The sequence below is a fragment of the Sus scrofa genome, chromosome 3 (assembly GCF_000003025.6).
Source record: "Sus scrofa isolate TJ Tabasco breed Duroc chromosome 3, Sscrofa11.1, whole genome shotgun sequence".
In the NCBI taxonomy this organism is placed as follows: domain Eukaryota; kingdom Metazoa; phylum Chordata; class Mammalia; order Artiodactyla; family Suidae; genus Sus; species Sus scrofa.
In genome coordinates this window covers 44,129,361-44,150,617 of record NC_010445.4, presented here as the reverse complement: position 1 = coordinate 44,150,617, position 21,257 = coordinate 44,129,361, and the positions used below count along the sequence as shown (strand labels likewise).

General features: G+C 39.5%; 1 protein-coding gene across 1 annotated transcript in view; it reads left to right on the top strand.

Annotated features, from left to right (window-relative positions):
- The window catches only part of ZC3H6 (zinc finger CCCH-type containing 6), a 67,631-nt gene continuing 48,078 nt past the window's right edge, over positions 1,705-21,257 (top strand). Inside the window, exon 1 of the mRNA XM_021087025.1 lies at positions 1,705-2,169. Coding sequence (XP_020942684.1) covers positions 2,138-2,169 — 32 coding nt within the window. The 5' untranslated portion in view covers positions 1,705-2,137. The remainder of the gene's footprint in view (positions 2,170-21,257) is intronic.

The window sequence follows — 21,257 nt, the reverse complement described above, 5'->3', positions numbered from 1 at the left end:
ACCTCAATGTCTTGGGAAGACTGCAGAGAAATGAACTCTCCTAATTAGTTACAGTAAGATCTAAGTAACATGGTTACAATAGAGACAAAGTACAGATTCTTGCAAAACTTCAAATGCAAATTATTGTTACTCTGGACAAAATATACCTGCTTTTGAAAGTTTCCTAGAAATGTAATGTATCCAAGTGTGGCAAGTGCCTGCAGAATTATTCATAGGTGTACAGCTCCTGTCAAGGGCTGCATTCAATTTAGAAAAAAATTGAATGCTGTTTTTCAATATACATATCCACATTTTTTTTTCTTTTTTTGCTATTTCTTTGGGGCCGCTCCCATGGCATATGGAGGTTCCCAGGCTAGGGGTCTCATCAGAGCTGTAGCCACCGGCCTACGCCAGAGCCACAGCAACGCGGGATCCGAGCCGCATCTGCAACCTACACCACAGTTCACAGCAACGCCAGATCATTAACCCGCTGAGCAAGGGCAGGGATCGAACCCTCAACCTCATTGTTCCTAGTCGGATTCGTTAACCACTGCGCCACGACGGGAACTCCAATATCCACATTTTTTTAATTTAAAATTTAATCTAGTTGCAATTGCTTCTAAACGTCCTGTGTCTATGCATCTACAAAATACATTTTCTCGAAAGTCAGATATTTGGGAGGATTAATTATTAATCCATCATGCTGATTTAAAAAAGGGACGTTGGAGTTCCCTTTGTGGCTCAGCAATTAACAAATCTGACTAGCATCCATGAAGATGCAGGTTTGATCCCTGGCCTCGCTCAGTAGGTTAAGGATCCGGTGTTGATGTGAGCTGTGGTGTAGGTCGCAGACACAGCTCAGATCTGGCGTTGCTGTGGCTGTGACGTAAGCTACAGCTCTGATTTGACCGCTAGCTTGGGAACCTCCATATGCCCAGGTTTTGGCCCTAAAAAGACAAAAAAAAAAAAAAAAAAAAAAAAAAAAGACATTCATTCAAAACTAAATGGGCCAAAATGTTGTCATTAAATTTTAGAAAAAAGATCACGTTTATAAGTGCAAAGAAATGTAATAGTTAGCTTTTATTTATAAAATATTCACATGTATTTTACATATAAAATGTAAATGTTTTTATGGAATAACTTAAAGCTCATATAATTCTTTTAGCAATTTTTCTTTCATTATTAATAACTGGGTAGATAAATTCAGTATTAAATATCAGAGTTACGTGCCAAGCTATTTTCCTCCAAACGTGATTCTGGGCATTAACCGTTACAGAAAACAAGATCCGCTACAACCTTGAAGGAGAAAGTACATTCCCCTACTATTTAAGCAACAAAGGTTTCTTTTTTTGTTTTTTGTTTTTTTTTGACTCTAGAGCCGTCTCACTGCTGTCCACATTTGCTAATGGCTTTGGGGGGGGGCCGTTTGTTTGGGTACGTCTGAAACCGCCCCCCCAATCTCTGGGAGGCGGCGTCTCGCAGGGAACACCGCGAGGCACCTCCGTAGGCGCGGAGGCACAGCGCGATCTCGCTGATCGCCTACCCCGCCCTAAACCACCCCCCGGCTCCGCCCGGCACAGCCTTCAGAGACTGCCTCCTCCGCCGCTTCACAGGAAAGCGTGGGAACCCGCCCCCGGGAGTGATGGACGGGCCTTCTCCTCCAATGGGAAGCGCGCTCGGCCCCGGCGGGCTGGGTAAGGGCCGCGGCACGCGGAGGAATCTCTTCTGCCCTTTAGTCCCGGGCTAGGTGTTGCGGCAGGCGCCATTTTATCGAGCCGCCGGTCTCGGGTGCCGCCATGTTGGTGAGGAGAAATCACCGTTACGGCCACTGTCCAAATCCCCGCGTCGGTGCACGCCGCCCGGCTGCTCCCAAGCCTCAGCCACCGGCGGCGAATAGAGACTAAAGCGGCAGCGCCGGCAGCGCGGGGCCGTGGCCCAGTGTTTGCAGTTAGAGCCCCACCTCTCTGGCGTGGTTGTTAATAGACTGGAAAGTCTGTGTCTGTGTCGCTCACTAGTAACCGTGAGTTTTTACCACTTCGTCACCTCTCGGCGGCGGCCGGGAGCAGGTACCCGCAGGCGGCGCAGGGAGCCTCCCCGCGCCCCGCCGCCGCCGGCCTCGCAGACCTGCCCTCCAGCCCCGCCCCGTTCTTGACCAAACATGACAGACTCTGAACATGCAGGGCACGACAGGTCGGGAACCCTTCTTGTCTGTCTTTCTGTCGGATGAGAGGAGGGGTCTGGGGCGGCGGGAGCGGGCCGGGGCCGCGCGCCTCCTGCATGACCTAGACGTCTCTGTGTGGCTCCATCCGTTCCATGACGTGCGCCCCGATGCAAAGCCCGGGCCCGCGGCCGCGGGGGAGGTCGGCCCGGCCGCGCCCGCCTCCCCGCGCGGGGTCCTTCCCGGCCGGCCCCGCCCCCGGCCGCACGTGCGAGCCCCGAGCCCCCCGCCTCTGGGCGGCTCTGTCGGCGCCGGGCGGCTTCCGCGGGCGGCTCGGGGCTGCGGTCCAGCCTGGGCTCGGAGGAAGCGGCTCCCGGTGCGGGGCCCGGCCCTCATGTCCCATGAGGACCCGCCAGGAATTTTCAGTAACTGGTGATTTGTTTGACTACTACCCTAGCACACTCCTAAGAATAAACATGCTTTGGGTTTGTTTTTGTTTTTGTTTGTTCTTTCTTAGGAAAATTTTAGGCAACCCCCAAAAGCCGTGTATTCGCACAGGCTTACCCCTAGCAATTTTGAAACGGCAAGTTTCAAATGTTACACAAAAGAGTTAGACTTTGCAGACCTTCGTGTACCACAGTTTTCTCCTAAAGTAAGGACTCCATGGATCATTCAGTCTAGCCCGGTTTTCTAAATACTATGTATCATTGGAAAATTTGAGATTCTGACTTTTTTATCTTTGCTATGCCTTAAGAGGCCCATTCTTAACTCCGTTTAATGATTTGGGCGTATTGACGTATTTTAAATAGCATAAATAGCATACTTAGGATTTGGTTAAAATTTTAATTTATAGTGCTAGCCATCTTAATCGTTAAAAAAAGAAAGGGTGGGCCTTCATTAAATTGCTGGGTCAAAATACATTGTATCTTATTCTTATTTAGAATGTTTAAAAATTCAGAACCTGTGCGTTACTCCCTTGCGAATGGAATTAATCAAAACATACCTTGTGCTCTAGGCTGTATACAAGTTGCTGGAGTTTTTACCTGTGCAGTAATGTGATCTGCTTTTGGTAAAGTATACAGAACACTTTTTTTTTTTTTTAAATCCAGAAGCAGATATAACAAACAGTACTAAAATTTGAAATGTTTTGGCACTTTTGGTACTGTAATAATAAATGTAGGTCTCTAGAAGACAAGTCAGTCAATTATATATGTAGTTTTTAGGAAATCAAAATGCTCTTTAAAAAAATTATAGGTGCATAAGCTTGCACTTAACACATTTTTCATGATTGTTTTACATTATCCTGTCCTTAAAATGAGAAAGTTCTTGGAACGGGTTAACTAATATCTTAAGAAGTTCCCTACTCTGAGTATTTGCGGACAAACCAATGATGGGGTTTTGCTCTTGAAGCCTAAGATTCACTTTTTGTGTAGAAGAAGGAAATCTGTTCTCTGTAGCAGAGTAACTTCAATAAGAATTATTCTACATAAGGAAGAAACTATGTTGCCAAATTCAGATATTGAATTAATTTTGCTAATAAAGAATTCTGATGCCAGATTTTAAAAATAATTTGGAATTTTAAAATATGGAATTAGAAATTAAAAAGAAAAAATTAAATCTTTGTAAAATTGCATTACCAGTTTAGTAGTAGAAACTAAAGGTTAAGCTGGAGAGTATTTAGTCTTTTTGTTTTATATTAGGATTATGAACCTAATATTTTCTAATGGTTTCTGAAACAAATTATCTGTTTCACACCTTTTTTGGTCAACTTGTATGAAAAACAAAACTATATTTAAACTCGTTGTGAACTAGGAGTCAGGAGAAATGGTTCTAGCTCCAGCTTTACCGCTTAGCTTTGTGAACTTGAGCAAACCTAGTTTCTCAGTAAGAGGGTTGTACAAGAATTTTTTGAGTTCTACAAGATCAGTGGTTCTCAGTCTTCTCTGGGGTGCTTTTTATAAAGTGTTGAAGTCATTTTCATTGGTCTGAGCCTCAGCCTGGATTTTAAGGGTTTTTTAAAAGCTCCTCAGGCAATTCTAATATGTACCAAATTTAGAACTACCGTACTGGATCAACATTAATCTTAGCTAATCATCAGAATCTCTTTGAGGAGTAAGGATTTTTATTCTGCCTAGAGCAACTGAATCAGAATCTATAGGGGGACTATTGTGGTAATCTATGTTTAATAGGCATCCTAGGTGATTTTAAAGAAATTTACAGAAAAGTGAACTAATCTGGGAATCCCCAAATATTCTGTACTTCCTATTACAGTTATTTTATACTGTAATAAAAGTTAATGTGAATTAGGTGGAGAAGATATATGAATTCTCGTATTTGGAGCCTCACATTGGCCCAGTGATACTCTTTTTCTGACATTTTTGAAAAGTAAGATATACTGTGTGAGTGCAGGAAAAAACTTAAGTCTATGATTTTTATTTATAACTACATTAATTATACAAATTAAAATATTACTATGATGGTTGATTCAATGTATTTTCTAATGAATTCTGAAACAAAAAGAGTTGAGATTCTACATGTGAGTGGAGATTCACAGAATGACAAATTTTCTCCTTTAAAAATTTTTTTCGTACATGTTTATATGGTAAACATTTTGCATAAGATTTGTTTGCCAAATGAGTTAACTTTAAAAAAAAAAAGCACCCTTCTCTGGAGTTCCCTGGTGGCCTGGCAGTTAAGGATTTAGCATTGTCACTGCTGTGGCTTGTGTTTGACCCCTGGCCCAGGAATTTCCCTAAGTCTTGAGTGCAGGGTGTTGGGGGGAACCACACCCCAGGGAGGGACCCCAGCAAATTATGCACGCACACACACACACACCTCTACTTTCCTTTAAATATTTTCATTCCTGGACTGAAAACATTGTATTTCTATAAGATGTTATTAATATAAAAATACCTATAAATAAACTCATAGATATGTAGACTGTTAGACTTCTGCATAGATCTTTAGAATTAAGTAATAGAGGTGGAGGAGTTGGGGGAAGTCAGGGAGATAAAGTTCTTGTCTCTTTTCATTCAGTTTTTCCCTTCCATCCAGTTGTGTTAGGCGCAACTCCAGCCACCTAGCTTTATATTTCAGCCATATGTTGACCTAATTGAAACAATTTACAAATAACTCTAAAAGGCTAAATACTGTGAGTCTCTGCTGTGGACATATCTGCAGTGAAACAGGAAAGATAAATATCCTCCAAGTAACTGTTACATAATTTTTTTGGAGTAAAGGTAAAAGTTTTACAGGACCTGCATTGGGGAAAAAGATAATTTTAACGTGAACAGTTTGAGAGCCTGGGATTCTCAGAGTGTTGAACTGATAGGAGGTATGGTGTAATGCTTTCCTTTGGGAGGAGGTTATTCATTTACCCATTATGAACAGCCTTCCCGTCTTCCTTTCCTCCTCTCCCTGCTTTCCTTCTTCATGTAAATAAAACTCCAACTAGTCAGAATTATAGTAGTTTGTTTCCCCGTCCTTTCCCTCATCCCAACTGTGACTGTGGGATGAAGCCTTACACTGGAGACTGTGAAGGGATGAGAACCAAGAAGTTGATTACACTTTCCATTTGTAACAGGGCTTTCGTTTGAGTTTCACATTAACCCTATGAGGTAGTATAGTATTGCAGTGTTCAGTAATTTGTCTGAGATCCCGCAGAGACTAGGTAAGAATCCAGGTATGCAAACTCCTACCTGCAGTGTTATTTTAAACTCCTCATTAAATTTGCACAGGGCAGTAATCCAATAAATTCTTGCTTTTACTTCTTGAATTATTTGGGATTGTAAAAAAAAAAAAAAAAGCCCTGTATTCTGAATAAAACTTGGGTTCTGATCCTAGTTTTTTCTGTAGCTTGATAAATTCTCTTTTTCATGATTATTTTATATAGATTATTTCCAATCTTCCTATGTTTAAGAAATCAATAATTAAAAAATTGCAGGCGTTCCCATCGTGGCGCAGTGGTTAACGAATCCGACTAGGAACCATGAGGTTGTGGGTTCGGTCCCTGCCCTTGCTCAGTGGGTTAACGATCTGGCGTTGCCATGAGCTGTGGTGTAGGTTGCAGACGCGGCTCGGATCCAGAGTTGCTGTGGCTCTGGCGTAGGCTGGTGGCTGCAGCTCCGATTCACCCCCTAGCCTGGGGAGCGGCCCAAGAAATAGCAAAAATGCCGCGGGAGCGGCCCAAGAAATAGCAAAAAAAAAAAAAAGGACAAAAAAAAAATTGCAAATGCTTTTTCTTACATCAGAGTTCACTTGATGTACTACACAATATCTGGTTTACAAATCAGTGTGTTTACTGGAGTAAATGCCTTCCCTCACTAGGCTATGTATTTATTTTTCAAGTTTTATTGAGCTATAATTGACTTAAAGCAGTTTAAGGTATACAGCACAATGATTTGACTTATATACATTATGGAATGATTATCACAATAAATTTGGGAAACATACAGAGTTCCTGTTGTGGCTTAGCAGGTTAACGACCCCACATTGTCTCTGTGAGTATGTAGGTTCGATCTCTTGCCTCGCTCACTGGGTTAAGGATCCAACATTGCCATAAACTGCAGTACATGTAGGTCATAGATGTGGTTTGGATCCAGTGTTGCCACAGCTGCAGCTCTTATTTGACCCCCGGCCCAGGAACTTACATATGCTGCAGGTGGCTGTTAAAAAAAAAAAAAAAAAAAAATTAGTGAACATCCATCATCTCATAGATACAAAATTAAAGAAATAGAAAAAAAATTTTTTTTTAATTTATGCTATTTTAGAGCCACACCCACGGCATATGGAAGCTCTGGGGCTAGGGGTCTAATTGGAGCTAACAGCTGCTGGCTTGTGCCACAGCCACAGCCGTGCCAGATCCAAGCTGCGTCTGCCACCTACACCACAGCTCACGGCAACGCCAAATTCTTACCCCACTGAGAAAGGCCAGGGATCGAACCCGAATCCTCATGGATCTTAGTTGGGTTCGTTAACCACTGAGCCACGAAGGGAACTCCTGAATAAAACATTTTTTTCTTGTGATGAGAACTCTTAGGATCTACTCTCAACTTTCATATATATCATTACAGCAATGTTAATTGCATTTGTCTTGTTGTACCTTATGTGCCTAGAACTTATTTATCGTATACCTGGAAGTTTGTACCTTTTACTACCTTCATTCAATTCCCCTTTCCCCACTATATATATTTCTCTCTCTCTCTCTCTTTTTTTTTTTTTTTTTTTTTTTTTTTTTGCCTTTAGGGCTGTACTCTCAGCATATGGAAGTTCCCCACAGCAATGTGAGATTTGAGCTGTGACTGTGACCTACACCACAGCTCACAGCAGCACCAGATCCTCAACCCATGGAACAGGGCCAGGGATTGAACCCACATCTTCGTGGATATTTGTTAGGTTCGTTTCCTCTGAGCCACAACAGGAACTCTCTTACTATTTGTTTTTAATTGTGGTAAAATACACATAACATAAAATTTACCATCTTAACCATTTTGAAGTGTACTGTTCAGAAGTAATTCACATTGCTGTGCAGCCAGTCTCCAGAATTCTCTTCATCTTGCAAAACTAAAACTTGTTAGTTTATTTTTGATTCTGGAATCTAATACTTTATTATTAAAACTGTCAAAAGACTTTCTTTAGCAAATGCTAAAAACTCAGGTTATACATCATGTTCAGGTTTGATACTGGAAAACAACTTGACTCTTAAGACATTTTTCTTTTCCTAGCCTCTCATGAATTATTTTATTCAATTTTAATTTTTTTCCATTAAGTTTTCATTCAACAGACTTCTGTGCCAAATATAGTGCTGAAACAAATTTGAATATAACATCACTGAATTTGCTGTCCAGGATCTTATAATCTATTAGGAGAAGCAGATTAGTAAATACATAGTCATAGCACCAATGCTGTAATAGAGGTATTGACTCAATGCAGTGGTGGTGGCATAGATGGGGACTTCAGGGTGGTATCATGGAATAGCTAGGTGGCTAGTAGGATGAGTAAAAGTTTGGCTAAGCAGAAGCGGCAGTATATGAAAAGGATGAAGAAATGGCATGGTAGGTTCAGGGTGATAAAATTGTTAGTATGTGCAGAGTGTGCAACATACTTTGGGGAATGAGGAAAGGGCTTAATGAATTAGGGGTCACACCCTGAAGGAAAAGGTTTATAAGCAGGAGAATGATCAGATGTGTATATCAGTATGATACCTGGTGGCTAGAAGAAAGTGGATTAGGAAGGGTAGGTCAGTAGAAGGAAGACAAGTTAGGGAGCTTTCAATCATTTTCATTAAATATTAAGTACCTAATATTTAGTATGTATTGTTCTGGGCTTGGGGAAAACAGTAAAGAAAACAATCGTTACCTAGTGGAGCTTACATTTTTTTTTGGAGAGATGCTAAATGTGGAAAGCATGTTAGATAAGTAGAAAAGGAGATGGGGCATTCTTTGCATGTAGGGAGAATGTTCCTATTTTAAATAGGATCTTTAAGGAAATGCTTACTGAAAAAAGTAACATTTGAGCAAAGTCCTGAAAGGAGAGCATTCCAGGCTTTCCAAGCTTAGTATCTCTGGGGGGAGAACATTCCAGATAAAGGGAACAGAGATGGAGCCAGGAATGAGCCTAGTGTGTAACTGAGGGAAAATCAGGGGAGCAATGTGGCTAGAGAAATTGTTAAGCAAGGGTAGTAAGAAATGAAGCTAGATGGGCAACAGGTATGATCATGTGGGGCCTTGTAAGCCATTGTAAGGAACTTGGACTTCACTCTGAATTGTATGGGAGCCACTAGAGGACTTGAACAGAGGAGGGGCAGTGTCACGCTGTGGTAAAAGAGGAGATGCTATACTGGCAAGTGATGACTATTTAGGAGGTGAAAATGGTTGGATTTTGGTATGGTTTGGAGGAAGAACTGATAGGATTTGCTGATGGATGGGTCTGTAACATGAAAGAAGGAATGAGTCAAAGCTACTGTTAAGTCTAGGAATTAGGTAATTAGGACCTGATCAAAAGCATTGGCAATGAGAAAGGAGACAAAAGGCAACATTCATGAGCTATGTCTTAGAGTCGACAGAACTGGGGATAAAGATCTGGGAGTTCTTAGCAGGGATATTAGCTGAAATGATGAGATCACCTAAGTATTTATGTAGTTGACCACAAAGAAGAAAAAAGTTTTCTAGAAGCTAAAAGAGAAGGAAGATTCAAGGAAGGGATGATCACAGAGCAGGTAAAGGAAAATAAGGTCACAGGATAACCTAAATTAGGACATTTAAAAACTTGAATGAAAGAGTGTTGCAAGTTTTGTAAACCAGGGGCCTTTAGTCCTCAAATCTGCCCAGGTTGTTTGCCTGATCAAATATTTAAAAATTTTTGTGTTTGAGTGCCATTAGGCTTGACTCATGTTCTCCACCCTCCACAGTTCTCACTCATACTTTCTTTACAAACTCAGCCTCCGACGTCTGCTTCCCTCATTGGGCGACCTTCCTGACCACTTAAGAGATTTGAGTTTGTGACCCCTCGTTATGCATTGAAGTGTTCACCTGGAAAGAGTTGGCAGTCTGGCTACCAAACTTTAGAGGCAGGTGACCTTGAATTTGCCAGGTCAAGCCTCTAGTCTAGGGCTGCCAGCATGTTCTTTTGTACATAGATGCCCCCTGGAGTTGTACAGTACTGTGGCCCTGCTATGGTTTTTCAAATTCAGAAACTGATCAGGCTCAGAACAGATCAGACTTGGGATGTTAATTCATGCTCAAAAATAATAATAATGGCTAATATATGGTGCTTACCGTACAACAGATTGTGTTTTAAGTGGTTTCCATGAATTATTTAATCTTCACAACAATCCTGGGAAGTAGTCTGTCTTTTTACAAATGAGGAAACAAACACGAAGAGATTGGTAGATTTCCCAAAGTCGCAAAGTAAATCATTGTGAACTCAAAGAATCTGACTCCAGAGCCCACACTTTTATCAGAGAATAGACATCTTCGTCATGAGAGAATGTATATATATTAGAATGTGGATTTAGTTGTGTAGAATGAGAATTAGATGTTTGCCTCAGGGAGTATACTCTCTGTGAAGAATGCTGTCTAGGAAACAAAATGGTTGGAAACTGCCTAATGAACAAGAGTGAGGAAGTTGATTATAAATGACTAGAATTTTCAGTGGCATCAGGTCTGATAAGGTGCTGTTTTCATTTTCATAGTGTATCTGTCAAGCAGATACTTGCATTTACCTGCCTTACGGGATCTCCTCTGTTCTGGGCAGTGTTTGCATGAGCACTGCCCGCATTTGTCATTCTGTTTCTTTTTCATCATCATCTCCACTGCTGACCACCCCAAGTTTCTGATAGGTACATTTCTTTTAATTGCATGTTAGTATCTTAAATTTAGTGAGTCATTTTGTTCAACATCCTAGTCTCTGTTCTGGTTCAGCCTTATTTTGATTTTATGGTTGAGCTTCTTGAGGACATTCTTGTTTTCAGGGTTTTTTGGTTTGTTTGTTTTTCTTTGAGATGTTTAGGTGCTGGGAGATGTCACTTGACTGCTGATGCCATGTACCAATCCGGACAGTAGTCATTGGATGACCTTAGCAAAAGCAATTTCAGCAGATTATTATTAGTCTTGGCAAATAGCAACCTTTCTCTATTACAAAATAATTTTAAATTTGTTTTCTTTTTATGCTTTGTTTTTAATGTGAGTTTATGGCTTAATATTGATACTTCAAATGAACTGTTTTAATACCTCCATAAGTCATACCCACATTTTTGAGTTGCTAATAGATGATTAAAGCAAGTCCCAAGAAGTTTTTAAAGGGGGTCTTAAGTTGATTATCATTAAAATTATAACATAAAACCATATAAGATAACAATCTATTTGTAGAAGTGGTACAAAAATAAGGAACCTAGATTTAAAACACTTAGTACCAATATTTTACTGCTGTTTATCATTAACATACTTGAATTAATTTGGTTCATATATAGACAGACTAGATATTAATGTTTTCATTTTCTAATTTAGGAACAGACTTAGAGGATTAAATAGCTAGTCCAAGATGACTAAGCAGCTGTGTGAAAAGCATAGTCTGTGCCTCATGGCATTCAGTTTCAGCGCTCTGCATTGCCTCATAAAGATAGTGAGTCTGGTGTCAGGGGCTGGGCTGGGTTTGGGACACTTAAAAGGTTTTTGGGTTTTTTTTTTTTTAATTGATCACAGGCAATTTCTAAAGCACTAATAATCGAATATATACAGAGTATTACTTTTACACATTATCACTATTATTTTTTAATTGCTGCACCTTTGTTCCCCGGCCAGGAGTCGAATTGAAGCTGCAGCTGTGGTCTAGGCCACAGACACTGCAAGAGAGCCACGTCTATGATCTTTTTATTTTTTACTTCTTTATTTTTTTCATTTTATGGTCATTCCCCAGCATAATGGAAGTTCCTGGGCCAGGGACTGAATCTGAGCCATAGCTGTGTCCTGTGCCACAGCTCTGGGAACACTGGATCCTTTAACCCACTGCCCCAGGCCTGTGACTGAACCTGCACCTCCAGAGTGAGCCACAGCTGTCAGATTATTAACCCGCTGAACCACAGTGGGAACTCCCAAACACTTTTTTTTATTTTTTCATTTTATGGGATATTTTAAAGGGATTGTTAAACTAACTTAAATTTTAACTTAATTTAAAAACCTTAAATTTTTAACTATTAAAAAACACGTTTCTACCTATTAAGAGAGTTCATTGAAAATTCAAGAGATCAGGAATTCCCATCATGGCTCATGGCTCATGAGGATGTGGGTTCGATCCTTGGCCTTTCTCAGTGAGTTAAGGATCCCGTGTTGCCGTGAGCTTCGGTGTAGGTCGCAGACGAGGCTCGGATCCTGAGTTGCTGTGGCTGTGGCATAGGCTGGCAGCTATAGCTCTGATTGGACACCTATCCTTGGAACCTCCATATGCTGAGGGTGTGGCCCTAAGAAGGAAAAAAAAAAGAAAATTCAAGAGATCAGAAGAACCAATATTTCTTTTCCTTGGATTTTCCTTAAATACTGGCAGCTAACAATAAAATGCTAGATCACTGGTACTTGTGTGTGGGGTTGAGTTCTTTGTCTACTCTTTGGCCTATAAAGGAGGTTGAGGTTGATTTCTTTTCTACACCTTTGGAGTACATAGGAGTCTGTTTTTGAAATTATGTTTTGTGCAAGCAAATGAAAATGAAATAGAATTGTGCATTTAAATAAGAAATACCTACATATTTGACTGTATGTGTGTATATACATATATCACCAAATATACTTTTTTTCCAAATGCCAAATGTCAAAGTGTGAAAACCAGTCTTTGACTAAACCTGGGCCATAGATTAAATTTCTGGAATATGTGAATAAATCTGAATATTATCCCTCAAATTATTATAATTTAGTATTAGAAATTTTAGTGGTCTAATTTCTAAAATAGGATATTACAGTGCAGTAATGATAATTTTCAGCACGGCCTGTTAGGCTGCTCGTGAGATTTCTGTAATGTACACGATAAATCAGGGAATAGAGGATCTTTTTCAACTGAAATTAGTGGAATAAAAGATAATTGAAGGAACTTTTTTCCTTTAACATTTTCTATTTTACGTATTTTTTAAATATCTGGGGCAAAGATTGATTATGTTGCACGTAACTAGAGTTTTTACTTCTTACAAGATTTTAAGGTAGCAGAGTTAACATTCTGTATTTAATTCATCCACAAAAGATGTGAATTTCCGAATAGGATTTTATCTCTGAAAGATTTATGTAATTACGTAATTAAAAATTAAACACAGGAGTTCCTGTCATGGCTCAATGGAAATGAATCTGACTAGGAACCATGAGGTTTCTGGTTCTATTCCTCACCTGACTCAGTGGGTTAAGGATCTGGCATTGTGGTGAGCTGTGATGTAGGTCGAAAACGCGGCTCAGATCTGATACTGATGTGGCTGTGGCAGTGGCCTACACCGGCAGCTGTAGTTCTGATTGGACCCCTAGCCTGGGAACCTACATATGCCTTGGGTGGGGCCCTAAAAAGCAAAAAAAAAAAAAAAAGAAAAAAAATTAAGTTCAGTCTTTGTAAGTTATTTTGTTGAAAGTTATGAATTAGTATGCCAAATAATTAGTTATGATATATGATTTCCATTATTCTACTTTGCGTTTTTCATTTAAATTTTTATAATCATTTTTCAATTCAAAAAGGATAGAATATTCTTCCTAATGTCATCAGCTAACTTATTCTCACAATAGTACTCTATTTTTCTATTTGAAAATTAATTTGTTTTGAACATAGCTTTCATTATCATCAATTGTAACATTTTTTTGCATTAATGTATATTTATACTTCATCTAATTGATAAAATGTCAATGTACACAACACACAAGAATCTTATTCTAAATTTACGTAAAACACCTTGACTTTGAAAATGAATATTCAGATACCAACAGTAAATTCAGATGATATGGCCTTTTTATATATGACCTTGTTACGCTAATGATCACACAATCCCTGATCATGTCATGTTCAGAGATACTAGAACTGACCTGAAGCAAGCCAAGGCAGAGTGGAGAAGTGTGCTTTAGCTGGATACTTCAGGCAAAGCCCAATTTTGGCTTAAAAAAAAAAAAATCTACTCCCTTCCCTTTCCCCAAATCCTGGAGCCCCGGTACCACATATTATTGATTTGATTATCAGTTAATTTGGGATATTGGACACTTAGAGAATATACTTTTTGGATATTCTTGGGTCATAGGCAGTTTTACCAGCTCATTGTAGATTCGTCCAGCAAGACTTCTTCAGCTTTTGTTTTGCTACCATGATGCCTAGAAGATGGTTTTCTGGCTTTCAAATTCTAAGGGTATTTTTTTTGCTGAGATTTGTTTCTGTTGAATTTCTAGCTCCTCCAGTCTATACCAGAGGGCCTAAATCAAAAGGATAGTTTGAAAGGGAATGAAAGTAAATGAATTTTAGCTTAGCAAGGTAGCCAAAATAGTAAATGAAATTTAAAAAAAAAGAATTTTTTAAATATAGTCTTAAAAAAAACCTATAGCAAGCTAATTCAGTTTCAATTGTATAATGGTCTCTGCTTATGGCATTTATGATGTCTTTTTAAGTATTCGGTTTTAACATACCACAAGTTTGGAGTTCCCGTCGTGGCTCAGTGGTTAACAAATCCGACTAGGAACCATGAGGTTGCAGGTTCAATCCCTGGCCTTGCTCAGTGGGTTAAGGATCTGGTGTTGCCGTGAGCTGTGGTGTAGGTTGCAGACTCGGCTCGGATCCTGCGTTGCTGTGGCTCTGGCATAGGCTGGCGGCTATAGCTCCGATTGGACCCCTAGCCTGGGAACCTCCATATGCCGCGGGAGGGACCCAAGAAATGGCAAAAAGACAAAAAAAACAAAAACAAAACAAAAACATACCACAAGTTTAAAGCATTCAGTAGTCCTTTTAAGAAATCTATTGTTGGTTACTGTTCTTGTTTAACACTCCTACTTTAATATTCAGGTTCAGGAAGCCCCAAGTCCTCACTAAATGAGAGGTTTTTTTTTGTTTTGTTTTGGTATTTTCTTTTTATGCCTGCACCTGCAGCATATGGAAGTTTCCAGACTATGGGTTGAGTCAGAGCTGTAGCTGAGGCCTATGCCACAGCCACAGCAATGCTGGATCTGAGCTGCATCTTCGACCTGCACCACAGTTTTCGGCTACACCAGATCTTTAACCCACTGAGTTAGGTAAGGGATTGAACCTGCTTCCTCTTGGAGACGCTTTTGGGTCCTTAACCCTCTGAGCCACAATGGGAACTCAGATTTTTTTTCCCCAGAACTCTGGGTCCTCATTAAATGAGAAATTTTTTTTTTGTCTTTTTTATTTTGTTTTGAGTCTTTAGGTGAAAATTGCAGCCAACTACCTTATTAAGTATTTCACATCTTTTTTCGGGGTGTTGGTGTTTTAGGCCCTTTTTGTTTTAATTGAACGGCAAGTCTTAGTAATAACATGGCAATTTTCATTTTTTCCGTCATTCCTCTCTTCTCTTCCCCTCTTCTGACTTCGATGTGAAGGATTTTACCTGGTACGCTGTTGGCTGAACTGCACTACTTTGTACCAGCTGCCTAGAACCCTGAGATGAAATAGGGAGACCGCTTTTCCAGCTCTCATGATTTGATTAAATCTTTTTATCTCTCTTAAAAATCTGTACAATAAAAAATTTTTTTACTGTTATCCTTTGAGCACTTAAAGAAATACTATTCAGTAAAAAGATAGCCCTGTATCATCTCATAATTCTAAGTTCTGTTTTATCAGTCCAACTGGTCTAGGCTGGTGGCTCTGTTTCCTGACAAATATTAAAATAATTCATGTTCTATTGAAGTAACTCACATGTCAGAAATGCAACTTCCAGACCTCAAAAGTTTCTCTGTATTAACTCTTAAAATATCACCTAAATCATGTGTTGATGAAGTTTCTTTCTCCTGACATTTTGCCATGAAAAATTTCATACATACAAAAATGCTGAAAGAATTTTACAGTAAACACTCTTTTATAACTACCCAGCAGTTGGTGAGATTTTTAATCTCTACGTCAGCTGCTCTTAAGGGGTTTAGCTATTTGCAATTTCTTCCTAAAACCAAACACATGTTGTAGCTATTATAGCAACATGGTTAAGAAAGATGGGCCTGGGAATTAGACCACTTGGGATGGCTTCTAGCTCAGTCATCTACTGGCAGAGTTGAGTTCTTTCTCTCCTTTCTTCATCTGTTGAATGGGGATAAGTAATAGTTACAGTTGACCCTTGGACAACACTGGTTTGAATTGCGTGGGTCCACTTTTACATGGATGCTTTTTCAGTAGTAAAGACTACCTACCACACGATCCCAGGTTGACTGAATCCACAGCTATGGAGCCATGGCTACAGAGAAACCTCTGATATGGAGGGCCAACTGTAAATTATATGCAGAGTCAGCACTCCTAACAGACATCATTCAAGGGTCAGCTTTCTTTCATAGAGTTAACAGGAGGATGAAATGAACTGATCCAACGTGCCTGGCAGCCTAGTTAGTGTTCAGTAATTGTTTTTTGCCTTTTTTTTAAAAAAAAGTTTTTTTTAGGGCCGCACACGCAGTATATGGAAGTTTCCAGGCTAGGGGTCGAATTGGAGCTGTAGCTGCCAGCCTACAGCACAGTTCACGGCAACTCCAGATCCTTAACCTCCTTAACCCACTAAGCGAGGCCAGAGATCAAACCGGAAATTAAAGCCACAAATTTGGATTGAGATGCTATTTTACTTCAGAATTACTGTTGGTTTATCATGAACACATTAGCTGGAATTGAAGATAGACAAATAGTGAAAGAATCAAATGATAATAAATGGAGACTAAAAATTGCTGAGAAATATTTTTAAATTATTTGTTAGAGTTCACATTGTAGCTCAGTGGGTTAAGAACCCAAATAGTATCCATGAGGATTCGGGTTCGATCCCTGGCCTTGCTCATTGGGTTAAGGATCTGGTGTTGCCACAAACTGTAGCATAGGTTGCAGATGTAACTTAGATCTGGCGTTGCTATGGCTATGTCTATGGTTTATGCCGGCAGTTGCAGCTCCAATTCAGTCCCTAGCCTGGGAACTTACATATGCTGCAGGTGTGACCCTAAAAAAAGAAAAAATAAATTGAAAATAAAATTATTTGTTAAAGTCACATACTCATAATTCTCTGATGACCCCAACTCTTTTTTTTTTTTTTTTTGCTTTTTAGGGCCAAACTTGTGGTATACTGAAGTTCCCAGGCTAGGGGTCAAATTGGAGCTACAGCTGCAGGCCTATACCACAGCCACAGCAACGCAGGATCTGAGCCACACCTGCAACCTGCACTACAGCTCACTGCAACACCAGATCCTTAAACCACTGAGCGAGGGCAGGGATTTGAACCTGCATCCTCATGGATATATGGTTTGTAACCTGCTGAGGCCACAAGGGGAACTCCCCTCAAATCTTTTGTTTGTTTGTTTTTAGGGTCGCACTTGCAGCATGTAGAGGTTCCCAGACTAGGGGTCCAATTGGAGCTACAGCTTCCAGCCTGCACCACAGCTGCAGCAATGCCAGATCTGAGACGCGTCTTGGACATACACCAGAGCTCACAGCAGTGCCGGATCTTTAACCTACTGATTGAGACCAGGGATCAAACCTGTAACCTCATGGTTCTTAAATTCATTTCTGCTGTGCCACGATGGGAACCCCCCCCCCAAATCTTTTTAAAGTTTCTCTTCTAGGCAATGTTTTGGCCTTTATGAGGAAGTGAAGTTAACTTATCACAGCAAAAATGGAATTGTTTACATTTTTTGTTTTTTCATATCTAGATTTGAACACAGGACTATAACAAACTGGTCCTGTAGTGAATGGTGTATGGTAATGCTTCTTTAAAAAATAGCCTTCAGTTTTGTTTGTATTCTCTCTTATTTTTCTGTTTTATTGATTTCTGTCATTATTTTCACTCTTGTTCTTTTGAGTTTGCCCATTTCCAAGTTTAGTTGAATGTATAGCTCATTTGTTTTTAACCTTTGTTATTTCCTAAAAGTGTGTTTAAATAAAGGCATAAATCTCCCTCCAAGGACTCCTTTTCTTTGGTCAGAAGGTCTTTTAATTTAATAACTCCGTGGTGTACTCTGCACCAAATTTATACTGAGACGTTCTCCAGAAAGTTACATTGCTTGAATTTAGCTATGTCATTAATATGTTACTGATACAGTCATTACTGCTTCAGCTAATTATAATGCCTTCTTTAAAGAATGTGATGCTTAAATGATTGGCATTATATGCTGCTATGATATAGAAGATTAATACTTTATTCCTTTATATCCTTACTATTTTTAAGGAAAATCTGGACCCTTTTCAAAGAAATTGCTTTAGCAATAATGAGGTGCCATTTTAAAGGTATATGTCATGGGATATTTGTGGTATTCACAGAGGATGGCCTAAAGGGTAGTAGTCTATTCCTTTCTCGACAGTAGTTTTCAGCTAATATTTTTTTTGCCTCAACACTGTTGGGCAAAAACATTACCATCAGTAGCAGAGTGAATGTCTTTGAATAGGGTGTTTCTAATATCAGAATCTCCATATGTGGTCCGTTCTTCTTTTGGATTTACATTGGATTGTTGCGGAGGCATCCAGCTTTTCCTGCATCTGTTTTGTTTCTCCTCTAGGTTAGTTTTTCACTCTCCATTAAATTTATCTTTCAAAATGGAGATCTAATTACATCATCTCTGTTCCTGGAAACCCTTTCAGTGCTTTTTCATTTCTCTAGAATAAACAGTCAAAGCTCTGCATGCCTAGTACTACCCATCACTCCAGCATAGTTATGAACCAGCTTCCCCTCTTTTCTCTATGACCCAGTGATACTGGCCTTGTCTTGGTTCCTGTCTCAGTTCTCCTACTCATCCTCTTTTCTGTCCATCCTTGGCTACCCCTTGTCTCCCAGGCTAGCTCCTCATCTCAGTTCATGCATGATTTCCTCAGGGAGAGCCTTCCAGGCCTCCCTCACAGATGAGTTGCCCCTATTGTGTGTACTCATTTACCTCCTTCATATATGGTTGTTATTTTTGTATTTGTATGATTCTTTTTTTGATGTCTGTCTCCTTCATCATTAGATTGTAAACTTCATGAGAGAAAAAAAAACCCATGTCTTGTTTACGATTGTGTCTCCATTGAGATGGTGGTGAATACGTTTCTATTAAATGAATAGCACTTCTTTGTTTTTTGCTAGGGGTGTAGAAGATTCTTAAACAGTTTTTGAGAATTTCTGCTCTAGATGTTATGGATTTCATCCCTGGATTAAATCAGGATATCAGACAATTTATACTTGGACAATATTACTTTGTTTCCTCATATAATTGCTTTTTCTCAGTTGAACTTTGGCAGCATGCCCTTGGTTGTATAGTTGGTTCAAATTGGGGTGTGCTCTAAGTGGTAAACTGCTTTGGTTGTAGGACACTATGAGGACAGTGTCCATTGTATCAAGTACTGTCCATTGTATCAGCTAATATTGTTTTTATGAGGACTCAGAGGGGGAATTTCTCTTTCATCTCACTCCCAGAAAAAAAAATTGTGCTTCTCTTGAGCAACTAGTCTGTTTTTGTCCTGAACACACTGTTACCTTATACTTTATCCAGTTTCCTTAAGCTTAGGATTGAATTTGCAGCTCACATCTAGAAATTAGTCAGGGGTTTCTGGTATGCCCTTATGAAACCAGTTTTAGTCTTAGCATCACTTTAATCTTAGAATTTTAACTGTGACTTATTTACATATTTTATAGTTTGTTCAATAAAAGGCTCTGTAAATAACTTTTGAGGAATAATAAAAATCTATCAGTTCTACAAAAAAAAAAAAAAAAGAGCAAAGTTAATCTGTTTGCTGGGTAAGAGAACATTCAGTGTGTATCTCCATGCTGAAAATGGAAGGAATGAAGAAAAGTGTAACGTGTTTATTACATGTTAAGAGGAATTCTAGGTATTAAGTTCTGATTGGTTAATTTGGAAACTAGGATTCTTCCTTTTAAATTTTTTTCTGCTTATGTCACAAAAGCATAGGCATTGCTTTATAAAGATGTCGGAAGAGAGATATGAAATTATTTGTTAGGCTCACGGACATACAGTTAGCACTTATGTGTGCACATGCTGGGAACTTGGCAGAGTTTTTATTAACAGTCTCCCCTTAGTCCTATTCACATAAACAGCAGGTTACATGTTCACTGCTGTGTGGGTTATGATCTTTGTAGGAGTCTGATTAAAGGCCTTGATAATTGGCTTGACTGAATGTCAGAGTCCCTTTATTTTCCTTCCCTTACAAAAATAAACTTTTGTATCATTGGATGAAATAACAGTTGTGCAGTAGCATATCTGACTCTGGAGACCAGGCATTGAAAGAAAAGTAAAGGTAGCTTTGGCTACCGTAATGAGAAACTAGAAGTCACTTTGGAGTGATGTCCAAAGATTCCCTTACTTTGTCCAGGTGGTCAGATCTTAAGATTCATTCTGAGTCCACTTTTGATAGCCAAGGAGTCTTATCATTTAGTTTGAGTATAGATTGGTCAACTTTTCCTGTGGTATTATCCCATGAGAAGCAGGAAGTATTAGCCATATATTATATATTTTTCTTGGCTTGCCAGCAAGAAATCTTAGACTCTGCTATTGTCTACCACCACATAGATCAATGACTTAATTTTGTTGTACTTCTAGTACTTTATCTATTATTTATTTTTTTAGTCAATGTAAGTAACACATTTTAAAAACAATTTTATGGAGTTCCCGTTGTGGCTCAGTGGTTAACGAATCCAACTAGGAACCATGAGGTTTCGGGTTCGATCCCTGGCCTTGCTCAGTGGGTTAAGGATCCGGCATTGCCGTGAGCTGTGGTGTAGGTTGCAGACTCGGCTCGGATCCCGTGTTGCTGTGGCTCTGGCATAGGCAGGCAGCTACAGCTCTGATTCGACCCCTAGCCTGGGAACCTCCATATGCTGCAGGAGCAGCCCTAGAAAAGGCAAAAAGACAAAAATAAATAAATAAAACAATTTTATGGCTGCACTCATGGCATGTGAAAGTTTCTGGGCTGGGGATTGAATCCAAGCCACATATGTGACCTATACCACAGCTGCACCACAGCTGCAGCATTGCCAGATCCTTTAACCCACTGTGTGAGGCTGAGGATTGAACCTTGGCCTCCACACTGACCCAGTCCACTGCAGCCAGATTCTTAACCCACTGTGCCACTCAGAAACTCTGTTAGTAACACAGTTTGAATATATTTTTCAAGTTATATGACCCCTTTAGTTGAATAGAGCCCTAATGATTGTAACTTTAAGGGAATAACAGGTTTTTTTTTCCCCTCTAGGGAGATCAGTGTCCCTTCAGACACTCCCAGAAAGGCATGGTCTCCTCAAGGAGATGGGAAGGAAATACCTAAAAATGTCTAATTATTACATTGTTATATATACTTATTTATATGTGCAAGTTAAGTTTTGATGAAGTAAATATGAGAAAGTTTGGTGTTGATTCAGGAAATAAAGATTAGAAGGGTTAAAAACAAACCAAGTAACAAATACATTTACCAGGAATAAGAAAGGAAATCTCTATAATCTCTG